Here is an 18,097-nt window from a genome sequence, read left to right as displayed (position 1 = left end):
TATTATTTTAAAGTAACAAGATAAAAAGCAATGAAGATGTTAAAGGTCAAAGCTGCAATTAATATAAAGTTGACCTGCATTCTCCTTTAACTATAAAATTCCTTTACCGATGCTGCTGCTGGAACTTCCAGAGTTTGGTGTAAACATCAAAAGTTCTTCCAAAGTAGGACTGCCACTGCTTCTGTCCATACTGTGGCAAATCTCTGTAATAACAAAAAAAGTATTAAATCTCTAATGCTACTTGGAAATTAAGTCTTGTGACAGAACATACTGGCAAGATTTAAAGTACTTGCATTTCTTTTTTAAGAAGTTCTAATTGCTGAAGCAAAAATAGCTTTATAACAAGGGTCCAGGACACTATTTTCCTTGTCTTCCCACTACCTCTAACAGCTCCTTCCCAGTGACCTTTGCAGATACCTCTCCCAGAAGGACCCTAGCATTCGTCTCTCTCCCTGGGTGATCTTATGAGTACTCACTTACATACTGATATTTCTTTGTTTTTGTTTGGTACCAGGGATTGAACTCAGGACCTTGTGCTTCCGAGGCAGGTGGCGGAACCACTGAGCTAAATCCCCGGCCCAACATACTGATATTTCTTAATGCTTCTCTTCAGCTAAGACCTCAGCAATTGGAAAGCAGCGCTTTAGGAGAAGTGCATGTGGTAGAAGTCAGTGTGCACATGGTATTACTGCGCTCAACTATTCTATCCCTTTGTCCTTGTGCCTGGTGACTTACAGTTGTGTCTTTGAGCAATGAATACTCCCTATGGGCCTGGCCATATTAACTTGCCTTGGCCAATGAAACATAATTGTAAGAGATCTACATCCTGTCCCAGGAGATTAAGTGACATTACTTGGTTTGCCATTTTCACTTTTCTCCCTGATGTAAGAACAATATTTTTTAGCCTGGAACACCAAGACACATTTAACGGACCCTGGACCACAGACACCTTGTAGCTAACACAGGAGCAAAAAATTAATCTCTACTGTAGTATGGCACTCAACTTTGGGGTTATTTATTTTTGTTGGTTTTTGGTACCAGGGATTGAACTCGGGACCTTGAACTTGCGAGGGAGGCGCCGGAACCACTGAGCTAAATCCCCGGCCCTGGGGTTATTTAACATAGCAGCCTTACTCAGGAAAAGCTAGTACAAAAATTGGTAGAAGGAGGGCCAGGGATTTAGCTCAATGGTGCCACTGCCTACCTTGCAAGCGGAAGGTTCTGAGTTCAATCCCCAGTACCAAAAAAAAAAAAATTGGTAGGAGTAGGTTGTTGCCATAATAATAAACATACTGTATAACATATGTGACACTGCATTGGGACTGAGTAGCAAGTAACTCTTACCAAAAGCAAAGCAAAAAAAAAAAAAGACCAATATAAGGTAGTGTTAAAACTGCATTTGCCTACAATAACTCGAAAACAGATAATGTAATTAATGAACTTGTGGATTTACACAAAGAAGCTGGGGAAAAGTATCTTTCTATTAGCTACGTGATGCTATTAGTTGCACTTAACAAAATACTGTAAGAAAAAAGATAAACTCAACAAAGCATTGGCTGCAGCAGTTGGAAAGGAGAAGAGAAAATTTATGAATTCAAGAACTTCCTACCAAGATTCAAAGATTACTAATACTTGACTATAAAACACACCACTGAAAAGTGCTTGACATAAATTTCCCTTAAGACTTAGCTTCACCTTCAAGGTAAAAATCTCTTCAAGCGAAAGTCTGTGAATAACTAAAGATGGCCCAAATATATTCTTACAGTGGGACATAGTTTTTAGGTCAGGTAAAAGAATAAAAGGATTTGGCACTCTTGCAGAACTTAAGAAGCTCAAGATATGTGTCAGAGACATGTATCAAAAATTTGTGGGTATGGCTATTGGTACATGGAGCTCACTTGACTCAAATAAGAGTCAGTTGAGGGCCGGGGATTTAGCTCAGTGGTTCTGCTGCCTGCCTCGCAAGCGGGAAATCCCGAGTTCGATCCCCGGTACCAAAAAAAAAAAAAAAAAAAGAAAGAGAGTCAGTCACATTTTACTAGAGCTGTGCTACCGAAAAGTCACTTGAAAAAAACAACAGTCATTCATTAGTTATAATGTGATATACTTATTACAGTTTATGCGTTGTCATCTCGTTTTTATTGAGTTTTTTAAAAGTGAGACCGTATCATATATTTATTTATTGCTTGCTTGCAGTACCAGAGATGGAACCCAGGAATTTTGCACTGAGGTACATACCCAGCCCCCAGCCCTTTATTTAATTTTGAGTATTGCAATCCCCCTGCCTCAGCTTCCCAGAATGCTGGGATTACAGATGTGCACCACCACACACAGCTTCATCTTTATTTTTATCATTGCTGCTTCTATCTTTTTAAAGAAATCCATCCATGTAATTAATTAGTATTGTCTTCTAAAAGATTTAAGGTTTTTATTTTCAAATTTAACACAACTACAAGCAAAACTGAGATTCAGATATGTGTAACAAATTTAGTCTAAATGATTTTATGATTTATATATGTGCTTTTTTTTTTTTTTTTTTTGGTACCGGGGATCGAACTCAGGTCCTTGTGCTTGCGCAGCAGGCGGCAAAACCACTGAGTTAAATCCCCGGCCCTGTATATGTGCTTTTTGATGAATATGGCAGAACTGGGATTGAAGTCATCAATTTTCCCTTACACTTGCATCTCAGCTCTTCATTCTGTTCTACTGGTCTATTTTTGTACTTCCTCATTAATATATGGTTAATTACAATAGCTTTGTAATAAATGTAATATATTTCTTCTTTTTCAGGAAGTATTCTTGGTTCCTTGTATAAGCATGTGAATGTACATTCAAAGACCAACTTACCAAAATTCTACAAAAAACTTTAATGGGTTCTAATGGAAACTATTTGATTAGATCTATAGATCAATTTGAGAAACTGACATTTTTCATAATTTTAAGTGCCAAAGTTTCCTTCCCATTTATGTTAAAAACATTATCATTAAGGGGCCAAGGATTTAGCTCAGTGGTTTCACTGCTTGCTGTGCAAGCACAAGGACCCGAGTTTGATCCCTGGTAACAAAAACAAAAAAACCATTACTATTAAATAAATCTCATAACTCTTTTCATAAAGGTCTTATATTTCTTGGTTCACATATTGCAACGTCTTGCTTTTTTTTTGGTACTGGGGATCAAACTCGGAACCTTGCGCTTGAGAGGCAGGTGGCAGAACCACTGAGCTAAATCCCCAGCCCAAGGTCTTGCATTTTTATTATTTTGTGAAAGGTATCACAGAATTCTGTATCTTCAATTTGAGTAATATCTCAATAGAGCCTTTCTTTAAAAAGTAACATAATAGGGCTGGGGATTTAGCTCAGTGGTTCCACCACCTGCCTCGCAAGCGCAAGGTCTCAAGTTTGATTCCCGGTATGGGAAAAAAAAAAAAGTAACATAATAAAAAAGCAATGCATGAGGTAACGAGCATAGAATTTTATCTCTGCTCTCCTGTGACTCTATACAAAGAAATAAAAAGGGAGGAAGTCCACAGATGAGAGATTTCAACAAACTTCTAGAATAATGAAGAAAATCATTTTTATATAAAGAAATATCAATGTTATGATTGCCTGTTATTCAAACTCCTGGTGGGAGGGCTGGGGGTGTAGCTCCACACTATTATGCTTGCTAATGCCCTGGGTTCCATCCCCAGCAACACACAACCTGCAAGAAACAGATGAACCATACAAATGTTTCACTGTTGTGAACAGAGCGACAGGAAGCCAACAGAAATGCTGAAGCACTCTGATTGGCCATCTCTTGGGCCTGCTGCTGCAGGCAGGGTGAAATGACTAAAACCTAAGCCAAGAGTAGGGGAACCATATCCAACCCTTTCTGCAATCCCCTGCTGGGGCAGTCACTTGGTGGCCCAGCCCATGTGACTCTCAAGAGTACCACAGAGCCAAGAGGGGAGAAGGTAGACTTCGAAGGGTAAACTAAAATAACACAGAAGAGAAAGCCTAGAAAACATGGGAACAAGGCTACATGTGAAAAGAGCCAACCCAAAAAAGTTACAAAAAGAACAAAAGAATGAAAGTGCAGTTTCAAACAATTAAAGGTCTAGGTAAGAATCACTTTCCCACTATCCCCACACCAAATACTCAGTATCTCCAATTCCATTTATCTTCCCAGGTGCAGAGAAGAAAGAGGGAAGAAGAAGATCAGGAAAAGGAAGGGTAAAGAGAAATGTTTCATCAAAGAAACTGGATAATCTCATTTTGTCACTGATTAGGGTAGGGATGGTCTTAGAATAAGGTCAGCCTGCTCAGTACAATGCAAATCTCTCAATCAACAAAACCTGCCTAAGCAAACAGTGATCTAGTTAGATTGTCTGCTTTGTTCTTCTTTAATAAGAACTTTAAGGCCAGGGATTTAGCTCAGTGGTTCCGCCTGCCTGCCTGCAAGTGCAAGGTCCTGAGTCTGATCCCAGGTACCAAAAAAACAAAACAAAACAAAATGTTCATTTAATAAGAACTTTAAGGGCCAGGAATTTAGCTCAATGGCACCATGCCTGCCTTGCAAGCCCAAGGTCCTGAGTTCGACCCCCAGTACTGCAAAAAAAAAAAAAAAAAAAAAAAAAATAGAACTTTAGACACTGGAGAAGTGTGCAACATGACAGAAACTTGGTAAACTCAGGAAACAGGCTAAAGAACATAATTAACAATTTAAATTAGTAGTCTCAGAATTTATAAAATTTAGAATTTATAAAAATAAGACTAACAGAAGGAAATCAGAAGAAAGAAATTGGAAATTTAAAATTTTGATGAAATAATAACTAGGAGAGGTATAAGAAAACCTCTTAGAAGGCTAAAGGAAAAACTATGAGATGGAAAATAAAAAGAGAAAATCAGTAATAGAATGCCAGAGAAAAAAGACTGGAACAAAAAAAAAATTTTTTTTTTGGTACCAGGGATCGAACTTGGGTCCTTACACTTGGGCAGCAGATGGCGAAATCACTGAGCTAAATCCCCGGCCCTGGAGCAAAATATTGAAAGAAGAAAAACATTCTACAAAGTAAGGATTTACCCCAAGTACCAAAGTAGATGAATGAAAAATGAGTCACCTTTGACATTTGGAACAGGAAGAACAAACTACAGTGACATAAGAATCAGAATAGCATCAGGAGAAGAAATAGAAGAAAGGGTGGGAGTGATACCATCTTCATCTTACTAAATTAGGAGTCAAAGGTACCATCATCAAGGTATATGGATGAAGGGACTCAGTACTGAGGCAGACTGGTTTGGCTGCTAATTGTATATACAATCTGGGCCCAATCTTTTCCTAGTTCTTTACCTGTAAAATGAGAATACACGTTCAGTACGAAATGCTTCAGACCATAAGTGCTTCAGCTTCTAGATTTTGGAATATTTGCATGTATATAATAAGGTATATTGGAGATAGAGACCAAGCTTAAATATGAAATTCACTTTTTTGGACAAGGTCTTGTTCCATTTGAAGGACCCTAGTTAGCAAAACAGACTCCATATTGCCGCTGAACGACCCACCTACCTGTCCTTTAGATGAACTTAAAAGGAGGAAGCTTAGAAACCTCCTCCCCTTAGAAAGTCTTTTAGAAACAACAATTAATCAACTATTGTTTTACAAATGTTCTAATGGCAGGACCAGAATGTTTGGCTTCTGTACCTTTTGCTTGCTTTGCTAGTTCTATCCCATAGGGGGGCCTAGAAACTGTTGGCCTCAAAGGTGTATAAAACATGCTTGTCTCCCTCCAGTCAGGGCTCGAGTCCGATGCTCGGCTCGGGTCCCGGCTGGTAATAAACTCCTGTGTGGATTTAATATCGGTCTCTGGTTGATTCTTTCTTGCTGGGTGTAACACCATTGACCAGGCTGGCCTTGAACTCCTGATCCTTCTGCCCCAGCCTTAGTAGCTGGGATTACAGGTGTGCCTGGCTCATTTATGTTTCATATACATTTTATACACATAGCCTGAAGTTAATTTTATTTTTCTTTTATGAGATGGGGGTCTCACCCTGCTGCTCAAGCTGGCCTCCAATACCCAGGCTCAAACGATCCTTCCATCTCAGTGTCCCAAGAAGATGAAGGAGCAACAACAATATTATGCACAACATTATGATTGGGTGTATTACATAACGTTTTAAATAATTTTGCTGATGCCGGGTGTGAGAGCACATGCCTGTAATCCCAGAACTTGGGAGGCTAAAGGATCGCCACAAGTTCAAGGCCAGCCTGAGCTACATAGTGAGACCCATTTCAAAAAAACAAAAACAAAAACAAAATTTGCTGTTGAAACAAGTTTCATAGTTTGGAATTTTTCACTTCTAGCTTGTTGACACTCTGGGAAGCTGAGAGGGAGGAAGATGGCATGTTCAAACTAGCCCAAACAACTTTGTGATTTAGTGAGACCCAGTCTCAAAATATAAAATTAAAAAAGGCTGGGTATGTAGCTCATTATAAAGGCCTTGGGTTTAATCCCCAGACTATTAAAGAAAGGAAAGACAGAAAGAGAAGAACTGGAATAGATAAAGAAAAAGAAAAAAAGAAAGAAAGAAAGGGGGGGGGAAGGGAGGGAGGGGAGGGGGGGAGAGAGAGAGAGAGAGAGTGTGCGTAAGTGCACTGCAATAGTTGTAGGTATGAGTAATAAATAAGCAATGAGAAACTGAGGATCCTGGCCATGGAAACTCAAAAGGCCTAGCAGGAATGAGACAGTATGTGTGAACAAGCTTAGGAAACAGCGAACACTCTCATACATGCTCATTGTTATTAGCATTACTATTACTGTTATTATTTCTACGAGGACTAAGAGGCTGGGAAAAAAATAGCTTTTAGGCAAATGAAATCTTCATTTACCATAATATCAAGGGAAAATGTACAATTATAAACCAAGAAATAGTGATGTAAGTGTATTAACCTAGAAACAGAGGTAAACACCAGGATAACCAAAACCAGAAGGAGTCAAAGTGGTTGCCTCTGAAAACCAGGCCTTGAGGTGAGAGGGATGTTTTAGAGAATAACTACTGGTTGGGTTGTTTGTTTGTTTTAGTGCTGGGGATGGAACCCAGAGCCTCATGCATGCTAAGCATGAGCTCTATCACTGGGCTACACCTCAACCCTCACCTTTTTAAAACCATGTGCTTTTTAAATTATGGGATTATTTCCTCACTCACTTTCAGAACTGTGATAATTTATATACACAGTATAAAATTTAAAAAGCACAAAAGGTTTATATATAGTAAAAAAAGTATGTTTCCCCTACTTCTATTTCTAGTAACCCCATTTTCTACTTGGGAGAAGTCCTGATTTAATTACTTACAAGCACATAATTGCATATATTATATGGATATCTTTATATGTTATTTTGAAAAAGTTTTAAATATTTACACTAAAAAAAGTAAAGATGAAAAATAACCCCATGACTTAACCCATTATTACATTTAATGTTTATCATATTTCATGACAGACTGTTTTCAAGTCTTATTCATTTCACTGCTTAAAGAAACTATTTTTATTTTGTTGGCCATCCAAACTTATAATAGTCCCTCCCTGAAACAAGGATTTAAAGATGAATTTCTTGTGCCCATTCTTGGGGTTATCAAAATAAGTAACAATCTAAATAGAAGTGCTTGCTTTTTAGGCTTCATTGAGGAAGTCATTAAACAAGATCTCTCATGTGGCTACTTAAACCTGCTATGCTTTGCTGAAAAAGTTTTTGTATGATGAATTGGGTGTGGTGCCATGTGACAGTTACAGTGGAAATTCACAATGCTTACAATACCATGATGTTCTAATTTATGATTTCCTTTTTAGTTATTTCTTGGGCCACAGCTGTAAGGCTCCAAATATTTATCCCAAAACCAGTATGTTTTCTGAATATGCCCTCTTGATTGCTCATCTAGATGTTTCAAACTGCTGCAATTTCTTTTTCTCATTTTCATCCATAGTTTTTCAATTCCATTTTTTCTGGTTTCTCCATCAAAAGTATTAACAATTCTTCAGCTGTATCACATTCATTCTCTTGACTCCAAATTTATCGTTTTCTTTTTTGCATATTGAGAGAACATCTCCAATTCTTCCTGAACATCACTAATTTAATATATCTAAGTAGTATCAATTCTACCCTTTATTGTCCTTGATGTTAATTTTAATCATGATAATGAATTTTTGGTTTCATAAAAGTGTTTATCTCTTTAAATCCTATCTTCTCCTCATGGTTTTATGCTGTTTTCAATGAAGTTATAATCTGTGGCATTTTATTGCAGAAGACAATTTTATAACATTTCCCTAGCTTCTCTCACAGTTCATTTTCAGAGGTCTGAGTCTTGAGGAAGATGAGAGAGAGAAAGAGAGAGCGCTGCATGTGTGCCTGTATGTGAAGGGGTGAGGCGGGAACAATAATCTCTGTATTTGGAATGAGGCCATTCTGGATCTGACTCATGCTTCTGGAAGAAGGTATGATCAATCCAGGTCCTGTGTTTGCTACCTCTTCTTCTCAGAGTACAATATATCTCTTGGGCAAGGGGGAAGGATAAATCAACTCCTTTCTCGGATTTACACATGGACTGTAGGTCTAGAATGATTAGTCAGGCAGGCTTATGTCCTGTAGTGTCAGAGCAGCTGGATAAAGATGGGATCCTCAAAGTGTAGTTCTCTTACACTCTGAATCAACAGATACATGAAACCTACCAATTACAAGATTTTTCATATACATCTCTTCCCAAAGAACAGTGCTTTACTCATGGATTCCATAGTTCTCAGAATGTAAAATGTGACAACACCAATATTTCTTTTTGCTTTATGTATTTTTAGGAGTAGTAATCTGGCTATCTCATAAATCAACAAATATACAGTAAAAAGTCAGATGCTGATTTTGTGCTTGGAGACTTTATCAGTCAGCTTTTTTTTTTTTGAGACAGAGTCTCTCTATGTTGTCCAGGCTGGCCTCAAACTCCTCAACTCAAGTGATCCTTCTGCCTCAGCCTCCAAAGTAGCTGGCATTACAAGCATGTGCCAATATGCTTGGGTCTAGTTACCTTCTCCTGCATAACAAACCACTTCAAAACTCAGTTGCTCAGGGGCCAGGGATTTAGCTCAGTGGTTCTGGCGCCTGCCGTGCAAGCGCAAAGTCCTGAGTTCAATCCCCGGTACCAAAAAAACCAAAACAAAACTCAGTTGCTCAAATCAAAAACCGTTTACTAGCTAGAGATTTTGTGCATTAGCAGTTTAACCTGCGTACTTCCATAATGTACTGAGCCACACCTCACTCATGCAATCAGACAGCTAGGTGTTGACGGCCTCCCTCAAATGTCTAACAGGTGCCTGTTGGTCATTTTTCTTTTCAAGCCTTTATATTAAGTTTGCTTCTGTCCCAGCAACCAAAGCAAACCCCATGGTCCAACTCACATGTAGGGAACTCTTCGCAGGTATGGATATAGGATATATGTATGGCTATCCATATAGGTATGGACAAAGGAAGAGAACTGTTTTCACAAACACTATCAGAGATCTTCTCATTCCTTTCTCATTCCTTTCTCCTTCCCCCTTGCCTCTCCCCCCCTCCCGCCCCCAACCCAGTACTATGGATTGAACTCAGGACCTTTGCACTGTGCTATATCTCCAACCACTTCTTTATTTTTTATTTTGAGACAAGGTCTTGCTAAGTGGCTAAGTTGCCCAGGCTGGGCTTAAACTTCTGATCCTCCTACTTCATCCTAACAGAGTGCCAGGTTTACAGATGTATACCCTTGCACCCAGCTTTGTGGCTCATATTTTTTTAACTGTACTGATTCACATTTATTTTCCATGTGGACAAAAATTACTCATATTTTAGTAGTCACAAAAACAAACATGACTTGTATTTTATAATTTATATTACTAATTTCATGCATGTGGAAAATTCTGACCAGATTCCTGACAGTTATGAATTATTTCCTCTTTCTGGAAAGATGAAGGTGCTGCCTCTCATTTCTTCTCACTTCCGGGTTTATAAGTTCCACATTATTTCTCCCTGTGTAGAAATCAAGCACCTTGAAGTATAACGAGGCATTTTTCTTTTTCAATTCTGAAAATGACAATTTCAAAAACTGTCTATTGGTAAACAAAAATACTATAAAGCACATAAATCATGAAGTACAAATACTCCTTGTTCTCTTCTTTTTTTCCTCCCAGTGCTGGGATTGAACCTAGGGCCTTGTACATGCCAGGCAAGCACTCTAACACTGTGCTACACTGAGCTACACACCCAGTTCCCCTTAATTGAGTCCCAGAAATAGCCACTATTAAAAATGATTTTTTGGAGAGGGGATTTAGCTCAGTGGTTTCACCACCTGCTGTCCACGTGCAAGGACCTGAGTTCGATCCCCGGTACCAAAAAAAACCATTTTTTTTCTATGTACATGAGTTTTTCTATTATTTTACTTAAACCAGATCAAACTATAGTACAAATAATTATTTGCAACATGCCTTTTTAAAATTAACAATATCAAGTTTCTTAGCCACACATAGAATTATATCAAAATTTACTGTATACAGAATAGTACTTAATGAATCATCTTATTTAACCAATACCTTCTGGAAAGGCATTTATATTGTTTCCAATTTGTCCTTGTTATAAAAATGTTGCAATAAGCATCTTTATACCAGTAAATTTCAGAGGTCATGTGACATGAAGAAAAGATTTATTTCTATAGGGGTAATTTAAGAATGAAAAAGCTCTTCATTTCTGTACCACATGTTAAGGCAATGGATAAAAAAGCAAGTTTTCCTGCCTGAAATTTTCATACATGGCAAGAATAAGCTAGTAATTTTATTTTTAAAACCACTTTCATTATCCTTATGATAAGTAGAAATTAATTTCAGATTACAGAAGTAGGTTTACTATAGATATTAGTTTCCATGTTTATTCCAAGTTTTCATCCTTTTTATGTTTCCATGGGTCTCTAGTAAAAGGCTGCATTGGAAAGACCTAATCAGATTTTTTGTTTTTTTTTTTTTTGGTACTGGGGATCGAACTTGGGTCCTTGTGCTTGTGAGGCAGGCAGCAGAACCACTGAGCTAAATCCCCGGCCCTAATCAGATATTTTTAAACAGAGGTTGCTGATAAGACTCTTTAAGATTCTTACCAAGCAGCTGCTCTTAGGGAGCTGTATTATTATATAAAAGCATTTGTCAGGACCATCAAATTTTTGACAACTGACATTTATTGGGTGCTTCTTTAAAGATAACGTCTTTTTGCAAATTTTCAAGTAAGCATTTCGCCTGCAAGTTCCTTTGATTTTCACAAAGTAACAAATTTAATAAATCTCAATAATACACACTGTTAAGGTAGAACACAGAAGTAGAACCAGTGTTTTATTGCATGACTATGTCTTTTCAGGTTTCCAGTAAAAGTGTTATAGGAGAAAAGAATTTTGTATAAAAGCTAGAAAGTACATAAGAGGTAATCTAAAGTCTAGAACAATATTCCAAAAAGGAAGTGATAATATACAAGTATATTCTGGTTTATAGCTATGAACAATGTTGTCTAAATTTTTGGTATTATTTTCTTCAAAAGAATTCAAAACATCTGTCTCTCCAGTCTAAAAAACTAGCTAAAGTCAGTAATTTCTTTTATAAAATAGGGTTAATTTTTTTAATATCTTGAAGGTTAAGTCCTAAATTACTCTTTTAGCCAATGAGACATATATAAACTAATATATAAACCATTATAATATGATTATGGTCTAAAATTAACTCAGCTACTTTATAAAGAGTTTTAGACACATTTTTTTATTCAGCACCTGACTCTGGTTTTAAACTCTGAATATATCATTTGGTTATTATTACTGTCAGTAGAGATGGGAAATTAATGGTCCATAGAATTAAATTAAATGGGGCCCTGTGAATTACCCAGTAAACTAAATGACCTTATATTTCACATTTTGCAATGGCCCCTACGAAATAAAGTGGCTGCTCATATTCCTTTCCAAGGCTTCAGAAGCAAGTGAAAATATGACACTAATCTCTTTTTTTTAAATCCTCCGTGCTATCAACAGAAGTCAGGAAGGAGAATATGGAAGTAAGAAAAGCAGCACTAATGATTAAACCTGATTCTCACAAATATTTCAAATGTAAAGATGAGATGCCAAAACTCAGGCAGTTTCCTGCAAGTTCCTATAAATTGCCCATCTTTGCTAACCTGAATCACTGCTCACCAATGCCTATCGACACTTAAGTCCAAGTCCAGCAGATGCTTTTCAGCCCTCCTTAATTTAAATCAGCTTTCTTGATAGTTGCACTGTTGGCCACTTCCTCATCGCCTCACATCTGTTCTCATACTCTCTTTCATTGGCTTTCTGCACTTACTCTGGTCCTTAATAATTAGCTTCCCCAAGGTACGTGTGAAAATATGCTGAGAAATATAGACACACATTCGTACATGCAGAAAGTTGCTTGGGAATTGTGGCCAGTTAGTTTTAGAGCTATGATTCAAATTAGAAGATTCTAGTGGGCCAGGGATTTAGCTCAGTGGTTCCAACGCCTGCCACCTGCCTCGCAAGCGCAAAGACCCAAGTTTGATCCCTGGAACCAAATTTGAAGATTCTAATTCCTAATCCAATGCTCTTTTCTACTTTAGGGAATAACCACCTAGATTTTCTAAATTAGTACTTTTCTGGGAGCTAATTCTGCTCCCCATATCTTAAGACGCTGTTGACCTCCAACAAAGCTGTGTGAAAGGCAAAAAAAAGGGCACCTTCTCTGAATCAGGTTTTCAGTTAAGGACATTCACTGCCCCATTTATATATTCTTGTTCACAGAGAAGACTACATGACAAGGACATTTCTTTTTTTTTGGTACCGGAGATCGAACTTAGGACCTTGGGCTTCTGAGGCAGGCCCAGTGCCACTGAGCTAAGTCTCCAGCCTGACAAGGACAGTTTTTGTTCCCACCCATGTTTTGGTTTTCATGTGGATACTGGACAACACTGTAGCTGAGAATGACAAAGCTCAATCGAGCAATTCCTTATCTAGCACCAGCATTATTTTTTAACCCATTGGTATATCTAGGTTTTAAATTTAGGTAAAGGAATGGATTTGTAAATTTTTAAGTGCTGAGGGTACCAACAGACCAGGTTGAAAAGTTGTGTGTTTCCTTAGGGGAAGAAACCTTAATAACACCACTGTATTAATTCCTTCTTTTACTGATGAGCCAACAAAGCTTTTTTGAAAAAAGTGCAGGAGTGTTGGACTCACTTGAAGGCAGGCATCCTATTTGTCTTTGTATCCAGTCCCTACTCCTACCCTAGTACCTAGAGTGATGCCAGGCCATCAAAGGTACTTAGTACATTGTTCATTCCTGATGATGAATGATGAAGTTGAACAGCACTGAATAATAAGTTTGAATTGAGACATGCCAAGGCTAAAAAAAAAAAAAGAAAGAAAGAAACAAAAAACCTGTGGAATGGCATCTCCTCCTGAGAACCAGCTCCAGGGGAGACATAAAATTTATATGTAGACACAGTGCAACTAATAATTTTATGTTCCAATGATATCTTACTCAGAGAAAAATATGTTTCCCAGGATAGCTTCTAACTCTTAGGCTCAAGTGATCCTTCCCCCTCACTCTGTAAGTGCTACAGCAACATGCCTGGATAGCTAACAAATGTTTTTATTTATTGCAGTACTAGGAATTGATGCACCTTTGCACCAAAGTATGTCCCTAGCCCTTGATTTTTTTTTCCTCTCTCTCTTTTTTTTTTTTTTTTTTTTAAGACAGGGTCTCACTAAATCACTAAATTAACCAGTCTGGGCATGAACTTTCGATCCTCCATCTAAAGTCTCCCAGAATGCTGGGATTATATATGCCTGCCTACCAGTTTGAAATTCCATGCCCTTTCTAGGGTTCTGGGCCTTACTTGATCTGCCAAATCCCCAAGACTATCTTGTGGATATAGTGAGGACCAAAGAGGCCCCAGAGACATGGATTCCTGTGAGAAACAAGAGAACAAATGCAAAAGGCTAGGAAGCCAACTGCCTTCCTACAGTCGAGCATCACCTGTGTTTGGGATTCTTACTCCTATACCAAGCTTTAATGTTCATGGTAGCAGTTCTCAAACTGTAATGCATCATATCAACATGGGTTATTACTTTACCTGTCAAAAGCTTTGGTTCCTTCATCTGTAGAACCAAGATAATAAATTCTAATGAGGTTGTCTGAGGATTTAATGAATACTTCAGGGTTCTTAATATATTCTTTTTATCTTTTTTCTTTATACTCCCCCTGGAGTGAAAACTAACCACTAATACCCGTCACTTGACCATAAGACACCCTATATTTGTTTCTATTCAGACATGACCATTAAGATCTTAGAGAGGTGGGAGCAGAGGCATTGCCTTCCAGATTGACGGGTGGTGGCAGCCACTAGGTGAGCAAGGGAGCCATTGCTTGTCTGAGTCGCTCTCCTCTAGGCTCTACCGGGTGGTCAGCATGGCCCGAGGTAATCAATGAGAACTTGCCAGACAGAATATAAAGAAAACCCAAGAAATTAGCAAGGGAAAAAGAAAAGATGTTAGCTTGACTAATTCTCAAAGAAAGCAGAGGGACTCTGAGATCATGCAACAAAAGCAGAAGGCCGCTAATGAAAAGAAGTCTATGCAAACAGGAGAAAAATATGACCAGCTCTGAGAAACATGGGTGTTCCTGCCAACTGGTACATCATAAGCTCCAAGATCAGGATTCCTTAGAATGAACAAGCATTACATGCATTATAATTCATAATCATAAAACTGTTCACCTCAAACTTTGTTTTTCGGCCTTAGTGTGATGTTTTAGAGCCATTCTTCAAAGAATAAAACCATCATGCATGTAACATTGGTGAATATTATTTTTATCAGCAAGTAAATATTTCTATAATTAGATACGTAGTATGATCAGAGAGTAGGATCTCTTATGTAGAATCCAGACTCTAGTCTAAAATCTTTGTCATCAGTTTTGTTAAAGTAGACCTTTAAAGTAAATTTTATCACACAGGGCCAGTGCTGTAGCTCAGTGGTTGCCTGGCATGCACAAGGCCATGGAATGAACTCCAGCACCACCAAAAAAAAAATGTAATAAAATTTAAGATCCCTTTGTGTAAAAAAAAAAAAAAAAAGATCTTAGAGGATCCAACTTACAAGACCAGGTAGTATGGACCACTAGTAGTTAAAATTAATGACTGAGAGATATATTGATGTATTTTATTGCTTAATATTTTAGTTCAGCATTTAAATAGCTGATTTTCTGGACTATGGAAATCAGTGGCACTTTTTAGTGGCAAAATAGTTCTGAATCTACTTAGATGTCTTCCAAAAACTGACAGAACATCCATATAGCAAATTTTAAAACCCACAGACCTTTGCAGCAAAACTAAGTGTAATGGGCTGAATTATTTACTCCAAAATTTCCATGTTAAAGCTCTATTCCCTAGTACCTCAGATTATGACTATATTGGAGACAGAGCCTTTGAAGAGATAATAAACTTAAAATGTGGCCCTTACAGTAGTTCTTAATACGTTAAGATTTGTGTCTACATAAGAGACAAGGACACATGGAGAAACACCAGTGGCTCAAAGACACACAAGATGGCGACACAATGACACGGACAGAAAGCAGCCAACTGCAAGCCAAGAGAGAAGCCACAGGAGAAACCAACACCTTGATTCTTGGATTTCCAGTCTCCAGATTGTGAGGAAATCAATTTTTGTTATTTGAGCCTCCCTCAGTCTCTGCTATTTTGTTATGATGGCCCTAGCAAATGAATACAGTAAGTGATAAAGTAGCCCTCAAATTCCTCCCCTGAAAGATGAGTGCCAACAAATTACCAGTGGGTAAAAGACTTGGATACCATCAGCACCTATATGAAAGAAGACAGGAAATAAGCAGAGACGTGATAAAAGAGTGAAGAAAACCCAGAAACAGCCCACACAGATTCACCAGAAAGCAGTGTGGGCCAATTTGAGAACAGACACAAAAACAGAAGAGTTGTGCCTGAGCCAGTCGCCACTGGAAATGTGGCTTATCTAAAATGAAATATATTTAAATGTAAAATATGCACTGTTTTTCAAAGACTTATTATGAAAAAAAGAAAGTAAAATGTCTCAATAATTTTTCTATGTTGATTATATGCACACATTTTTCTTCCCCTGTGGCACTGAGGATGGCACCTGGGGCTTTGCACATGCTGGGCACATGCTCTTCCACTGAGTGGCATCTCCAGCCCTTTACATGTTGAAACAGAATACTTCTGACATATTGACTCAAATAAAATACATTATTAAAATTAATTTCACTTGTTTCTTTTTTATATTTTTTGATATGGCTAGAAAATCTGATGCTACATTTGTGGCTCCCATTAAATTTCTATCAGTCAATGCTTCTCTGGACAATACAATATAATCAAGATGTCTACTGCACTCTGGTGGCTGTCTATCTCAAATTCAAGTCTAATTCTTTTTTTTAAGTACAGGATCTTCTTAAATCACCCAGGGTAGGTTCAAACTTGTGATCCTTCTCCCTCAGCCTCACAGAGAGATAGGATTACAGGTGTGCACCACCACACCCGACTGCAAATTTAAGCTTTTGAGTAGTAAGCCATGTAAAGTGAAAGCATATACCCTAAGCTTGAACAGGTAGTTCAGGGTATCATCTCTGAAATAACTTATTACTAACTTACATAACTTGCCTCTAGGAAAATGTTAATTTTCTCAAGGAGGACGAGAAGGAAGAAGAAGATGAGGGGCTAGGGATTTAGCTCAGTGGTTTCGCCACCTGCTGAGCAAGTGCAAGGACCCGAGTTTGATCCCTGGTACCAAAAAAGAAAAAAAATTTAAAAAAAAAAAAAAAAAAAAAGAAAGAAGATGAAAGAAAAAGAAAGAAGAAAAAAGAAGAGAGAAAAAGAGAACAATGGAACAAAATTTCTCAGTTATCCTCTTATTTAGAACAAGAACATCCTAAAAATAAGTTTCTAACCAAACTATCGTAGATGATTTCATCCACAATTTGAATGTTAGGAGCACATTTAATAAAAATAACTTCTCTAATTATTTTTGTCTAAGACCATTACACTTCACTTGAGTACAATTCTCAGGGTAGGGAAAAAATTAGCCCTGACCTCCAAAGCTTGCGTTAGCTTTGTGTATTTTCTTCTCTAGAGTCAATTTTTATAAGTGTCTTGGAGGCTTCTGCTTTTGCAAAGCACCACAAATTACAGATAGCACCAGTAGACACAGCTGCATTTCTCAAACCCTTCCAAGATGCTGCCTTATATAATCCCACCAAGTATTCCATTCTGCTTCAACATCTTAGTCACCATGGCAACCAGAGTCCTGCAAACATTTGGGCTTTTGATCATTTCCTGACAGTATTCAAAGCTTTTTCTAACATTATTCTCACTTCATTATGGACTGTAACTACATGCAAGCACTATTATAAGCAAAACACCATTCATTTTACCCATTTCTCACTCTTTGGACTCTTTCCTTACACAGTGAAAGAAAAAAAGAGCTAATTTGTGTGCACATATTATAAAAAGGTATTTTCAATCAAGAAAAATACTCTGTTAAGATAATCACAGCTGGGAAAATGAAAGGCTCAGACAACTCAGATGAACAACTCAATGTAAGGTAGAAAGATATATTTTCAAGAGTAAAAAGATAATTTATTACAACCCAAACTAGGCATTATACAGAAAATCTGAAGCCTTTCATGTATTGAAACACATGTTTTTTGCTGTTTTTTGGTACCGGGGATCAAACTCAGGACCTTGTGCTTGCAAGGCAGGCAGCGGAACCACTGAACTAAATCCCCAGCCCTGAAACACATGTTTTGCTTATAAAGTTCAAGCCAGAGGGAACATAAGCAGATTTCTGAAGCTGTACGTTCTGTTTCTTTACCTGACTACAAGTCACACAGGTGTGTTTGTAAAAGCCACATTTACACGCACTTTTCTGCAAAGTCAGACAGCAAGAAAAAAACAGAAAGAGGAAGAAAAAAGGAAAAATCTTAGTACTTCATAAACTGAAGAAACAAAGAGAAGACACAAAGGAAAGCTAGCAAAAAAGACAAGCACTAA

General features: G+C 37.7%; 1 protein-coding gene and 1 pseudogene across 3 annotated transcripts in view; one reads left to right on the top strand and one right to left on the bottom strand.

The window, feature by feature from the left end:
* Positions 1 to 18,097, bottom strand: part of Scai (suppressor of cancer cell invasion) — a 173,691-nt gene that overhangs the window by 70,191 nt on the left and 85,403 nt on the right. For all 3 annotated transcript variants that reach the window (XR_015439742.1, XM_087182759.1, XM_004849384.3), the window contains exon 4: positions 108 to 203. Coding sequence is in view for 2 of the 3 variants with exons in the window: in XM_087182759.1 (XP_087038885.1) it covers positions 108 to 203 (96 nt within the window). In the remaining variant the exon portion in view is untranslated. The remainder of the gene's footprint in view (positions 1 to 107; positions 204 to 18,097) is intronic.
* On the top strand, positions 14,476 to 14,746 carry LOC147826081 (small EDRK-rich factor 1 pseudogene; annotated as a pseudogene).

Source organism: Heterocephalus glaber, unplaced genomic scaffold (genome assembly GCF_053883595.1).
Source record: "Heterocephalus glaber isolate CG9 unplaced genomic scaffold, H.glaber_assembly_v1.0 deba00001479, whole genome shotgun sequence".
NCBI lineage: Eukaryota > Metazoa > Chordata > Mammalia > Rodentia > Bathyergidae > Heterocephalus > Heterocephalus glaber.
This window is presented reverse-complemented; position numbering and strand designations above follow the sequence as displayed.